At 36.6% G+C, this 5,000-nt stretch overlaps 1 protein-coding gene across 2 annotated transcripts in view; it reads right to left on the bottom strand.

Annotated features, from left to right (window-relative positions):
• sif (still life) overlaps window positions 1-5,000 on the bottom strand; it is a gene marked incomplete at its 3' end in the record, with an annotated part of 557,800 nt that overhangs the window by 220,631 nt on the left and 332,169 nt on the right. For both annotated transcript variants that reach the window (XM_070124351.1, XM_070124352.1), the window contains 2 exon segments: window positions 740-1,322; window positions 2,727-2,904. In XM_070124351.1, the coding sequence (XP_069980452.1) occupies window positions 740-1,322; window positions 2,727-2,904 (761 nt within the window).

Raw genomic sequence — 5,000 nt, 5'->3', positions numbered from 1 at the left:
GAGTAAAAGGGAGAGAGAGAGAGAGAGAGAGAGAGAGAGAGAGAGAGAGAGAGAGAGAGAGAGAGAGAGAGAGAGAGAGAGAGAGAGAGAGAGAGAGAGAGAGAGAGAGAGAGAAAGAAAGAAAGAAAGAAAGAAAGAAAGAAAGAAAGAAAGAAAGAAAGAAAGAAAGAAAGAAAGAGAGAAAGAGAGAGAGAGAGAGAGAGAGAGAGAGAGAGAGAGAGAGAGAGAGAGAGAGAGAGAGAGAGAGAGAGAGAGAGAGAGAGAGAGAGAGAGAGAGAGAGAGAGAGAGAGAAATAAGTCATCTTGCTTCTTCAGCTGACCCTTATCCTTTCCATGATCGCGTCCTCGTTATCCTACAGCAAGAGTCGCAGCCATGACAAAGACCCTAACGCCACCGGGACACACCTAAGCCTTATCAGTGATCAGCATCCCAAGTCCTCTCCTCACGAGTGCATCGCGACCCGTTTCCAAAGTCCGAGGTCCACCATCAACAGCATCCGGGAACATTGACGACGAAGAAAAATCCTCAGGAAGTACAATATACATTTTTTCAAAGACCTATTTATTTCCTTTTCGAATTGGTTGTTTTTCTCTCTTTTAACTGTTTCACCCTCTTTTCTCAACTTACGGAGCATTCACAGATCCACAACACAGTAAGCTTGTAGTTAATCAAGATGTTTTCTAAGTCTTTTTTTAAACATGAGCCCAACACAGGCATAAAGTGTATTCAGGTACTTACCTCCGACGACGTGAGGTAGCAGAGTCGCGAGTCTGCACTCTCCATGGAGGCCTGAGTAACCAGGGCATTGTGCTCGCGGTCGCTGGAGTAGCCCCTTTCTCGGTCGCTTCCGTAGCCACCACGGTCACTGGCGTAGCCTCTTTCACGATCGCTTGCATAGCCTCGTGAATCTCGGTCACTCATGTAGCCTCTCTCGCGGTCGCTCATGTAACCACGTTCGCGATCGCTCATGTAGCCTCTCTCTCGGTCGCTCATGTAACCTCGCTCACGGTCGCTGGTATAACCTCTTTCTCGGTCACTTGTGTAGCCTCTTTCCCGATCACTTGTGTAGCCTCTTTCTCGATCACTTGTGTAGCCTCTTTCCCGGTCGCTTGTGTAGCCTCTCTCGCGATCACTCATGTAACCTCGCTCACGATCGCTCATGTAACCTCTCTCTCGGTCACTCATGTAACCCCGTTCTCGGTCACTCATGTAGCCTCTCTCACGGTCACTCATGTAACCACGTGAGTCCCTGTCGCTGGTGTAGCCTCGCTCTCGGTCACTCATGTAGCCGGACCGGATGCTATCTTGTCTGTCATAAAACCTGTTAATGAATATAAAAAATAATTCTGTATATTTATCTACATACTAGTAGATAACGAAGTCACAAGATAATAAATTGGATTACTGCAATCAGGTCACACTATTTTATGGATGTTTATCTATGCAGCAATGAAATAATCAGATTATTAGTATTTTATGAGATTACAAATACCAGATGTTTTTTTTTACTAGCGTTTGATTATAAAGACAATATATAACAAAGGCTGGCCTAGGAATCCTCAGGGGTAGATGGGATCCAGTCAAATATACTTCATATAACTTATTATGGATTAACAATTGCCTACTTAAAAAGAGGACTCAGTTTGATATTGTAGTTGTCTAGGATCTGAAGCCTTATCATCCATACATATTTTCATTTTAAATACATCTCAGATTTTTTTGAACCAACATACACAATCAAACACTATCATTATGACCAGTGAATACAAGTAGATAGATCACTTAATGTGTTCCTACTTATTTGATTTGAAATTGTAGCATGACCATTATACACATAGCTGAATGCGTTAATACTACCATGTATGGTCACAGTGTAAGAATAAGTGTAAGTGTAAGAGCAAACATAAAAGTGCCTATTTTGAACTGAAAAAAAGGAGAATTCTAAGTGACTGGAACTTTGTATGTGCAGTAATTTGGAGGGAAATTTCAATTTTGGATTTTTTCCTTTTCTTGATGGGATAAACTCTAAACTAGCTAGTCAACTGCCATAATTTTCTGGAAAAAGGCTACAGTTTAGTTTTAAACAATATGAAAATATACAAGAATAATAGTAAAGCCACTGTTTGCCTTGTACCCTCCTAACATATCCATTTTGGTGAATTTTGTAATTGGTATTCTGAGTTCACCATAATATATTTCCATATTCAGGAAATATATCAAATACACACATGCAAAATGAAAGAAAACCCTAATATTTTAGCTGAACAGTCTTATCACAGTAAAAATTTCCAGGCAAGAATAAAATCTATATGAAAAGGAAAACTTTCATATCCTACAATTTACTAGGTAAAAATTGGGCCTTATATGTTCACACTACATTGATGTAAGAAAATCTTTCTCTCCTCATGTGTCAGTGTCAAGGGCATTTACAAATTACTTTCATAATTGAGCAAGATATACATAAGCTTTTCCTTAAAATTATGATATCCCCAGTACTCTAACTTTGCTCCTGAATACAAAAGTGAAAAAAATACAAAATCCCACAACAAAGAGGCTGTTATTGATCTGCATATTTATTTTTAAAATTCTAATACTGAGGAATAAAAATGAAATAATCATAAGTCTCATCATGATTATTTTTTTAATATTAATTTTACATTATTGTAGATTTCTAAATCATTTAAGCATAAATCCATATACAAATAAGTTAGTAAGCCGTACTTACCTGCGTTCATGATCACTCATATAGCCACGGTCATACAAATCACGTCGACTCCCATAACTGTCATTACGGTCACTAAAGTAGCCACTATGATCACGGTCATCCCGAAGTGTCGCTGTGGGTAAGGATCTTTCTGACCCTCGAACACTGGCTGGCAGCATCCCATGTTTGTTGAGGCTCCCTGTGGCAGAGATGTTAGTCAATGGGATGCCAGGCTGCAGGGAATGAAGCGATGCTGCAGCCCCCACACCTGCCACTCTGGGACCCTGGCTGCTGCCTGCCACTAAACAGGTATAAACCATCGTCCATGTCTAGGTACAAACAGTACTAGCGCAAGCGAGAAAAGCTGCAACATCGCCTAAAGTTACACTCTGATGCAATGCGAGTTTAAACAATCATGCAAGGAATCTCTACAACAAAAATGATCAGTTGCCATGCAGATATAAATTATTTACTTTATGACAAAAAGAAAAAAAAAACTTGCATGAAAATCAGATCCAATTATTCTTTTACATTGAAAAGAAAAATAAACAATGAAAAAAATGTTATTTTAGAAAATTCATATTTACTAGGAACCATACAATTTTTCTTTCATTTTACTAGTAATGAAAGCAAATTTACAGGTTTTATATTAATCATATATACACATAGCTTGGTTTAAGTAGTGATTATTAGCAGAACATGCTTTGGATGTGGAGGGTGGTGGACAGAGACTACCATGGGGTCATCAGCCACAACTGAACCATTGTTTTCATGATGTGTTCTTCACCCTGTAACCTACCTAGTATGTTTCCTAAATGTTCATATTGTACTATCCAGATTAACGCAAAAGGGATAAAGCGTCAAGGATCAAGGATGTGGTGCAAGGACTGCATAGGAAAGGATATGAGGAACAGGTGCAGGTTTATATATATCTGATACTGTTGTCATAATGATAAAAATAAAAGGGTAGATATCCATTGTTAGGGGCACTGTCTAATGTACTCGTAATTTTTGTTCTTGAAACTTAGTGCCGTTTGCTTCCATAAAGGAAAGTACAGTAAAATAAACTGATCTCATAAAAATGCAGCAATTATGTACACATGCAAAAATCTTTGACAGTATAAAAGTTTACATTCATACTTAGATGGCTTTATTTTCATTACTCTTAAAAGCCTTGGTAAGAAGCCTTTTAAGTTTGTTAAATATGGTCAAAATATTATCTGAATGTCTTCATATGATAAAATAATTTGCAAAAGCTTTTTTGGCCGATATAAAAATGAACATACTGCAAAAAGAAAAAAAAATAGTCAGTTGATAACAAAAGTAGGGACTGATTGTGACAAAGATTTTGATACATGCAGTTGCGAGTAATTTTGGGCTAATTTCTTTTTTTTAGTTTAGATAACTGTCTTCATAAAATACAACATAAGCTCACAGCTTACTTTTTGCAATTTCTTTTTCTCTCTTTTTCAGTTATGACGTTTACTTCATACTGAATTATTTTACAAACACTTGGAATTTGACAGTCAAAAGAAAGGTTGGCATTAACTTTCTTCTTTTTTATTTTTTTGGCTCCAGGTAGGTACACAATCAGAAGGACAATATACCATTCATCATTATGTTGAGTTTTGAATTATCCTATCAAAAGATAATAAAGTCTTATGACAAATGATATTTAATCCATTAAGCTCTATAGTAAGTACATAATTTCAATAGATGATGATACAGCACACACAAAACATTTGTTAATAGCAATAAAAATGTTGGGATATGATATTACTTGTATCACTGGTACATGGAAAGACTCTTGAGAGATGTGAGTTATATAGAAAAGCAAAACAGTGAAGACTGTAAGACAGACATAAGAATCAAACTGATTGATGCTACAATGAGAGAGAAATAACTAAAGAAAATGTAAGAGAATAGATTTATAAGAAAGGTAAGAGCTTATGGCCCTTAAATACACAATACAACTGATGATAATATTACAACAAAATGAGTAATATCCACTGAATATAGTGCAATTAATGCTGAAAATTACAAAATGAGAGGCTACTTTTCAAATGATAAATATAGAAAGTCACCATCTCTCATAGCACTGTATTTGTGGATTTGAGATTTCAATTTTAACTGACAGTTATAGGAAGTATATGTATGACAAGAATCAAATGAACTGACTTATTTCAGAATAAGTGACGTATAGCAATGATACTGTATAACCAAGGTCCTGAACCATTCATTAGAAAAGATCTCCTGTACATAAAACAACTATATCATTGCATTTGGATAAATAGG

This window comes from Penaeus vannamei, chromosome 8 (genome assembly GCF_042767895.1).
Source record: "Penaeus vannamei isolate JL-2024 chromosome 8, ASM4276789v1, whole genome shotgun sequence".
NCBI lineage: Eukaryota > Metazoa > Arthropoda > Malacostraca > Decapoda > Penaeidae > Penaeus > Penaeus vannamei.
Note: the sequence above shows the minus strand (reverse complement) of the source record. Positions and strands in the feature narration are given on the sequence as shown.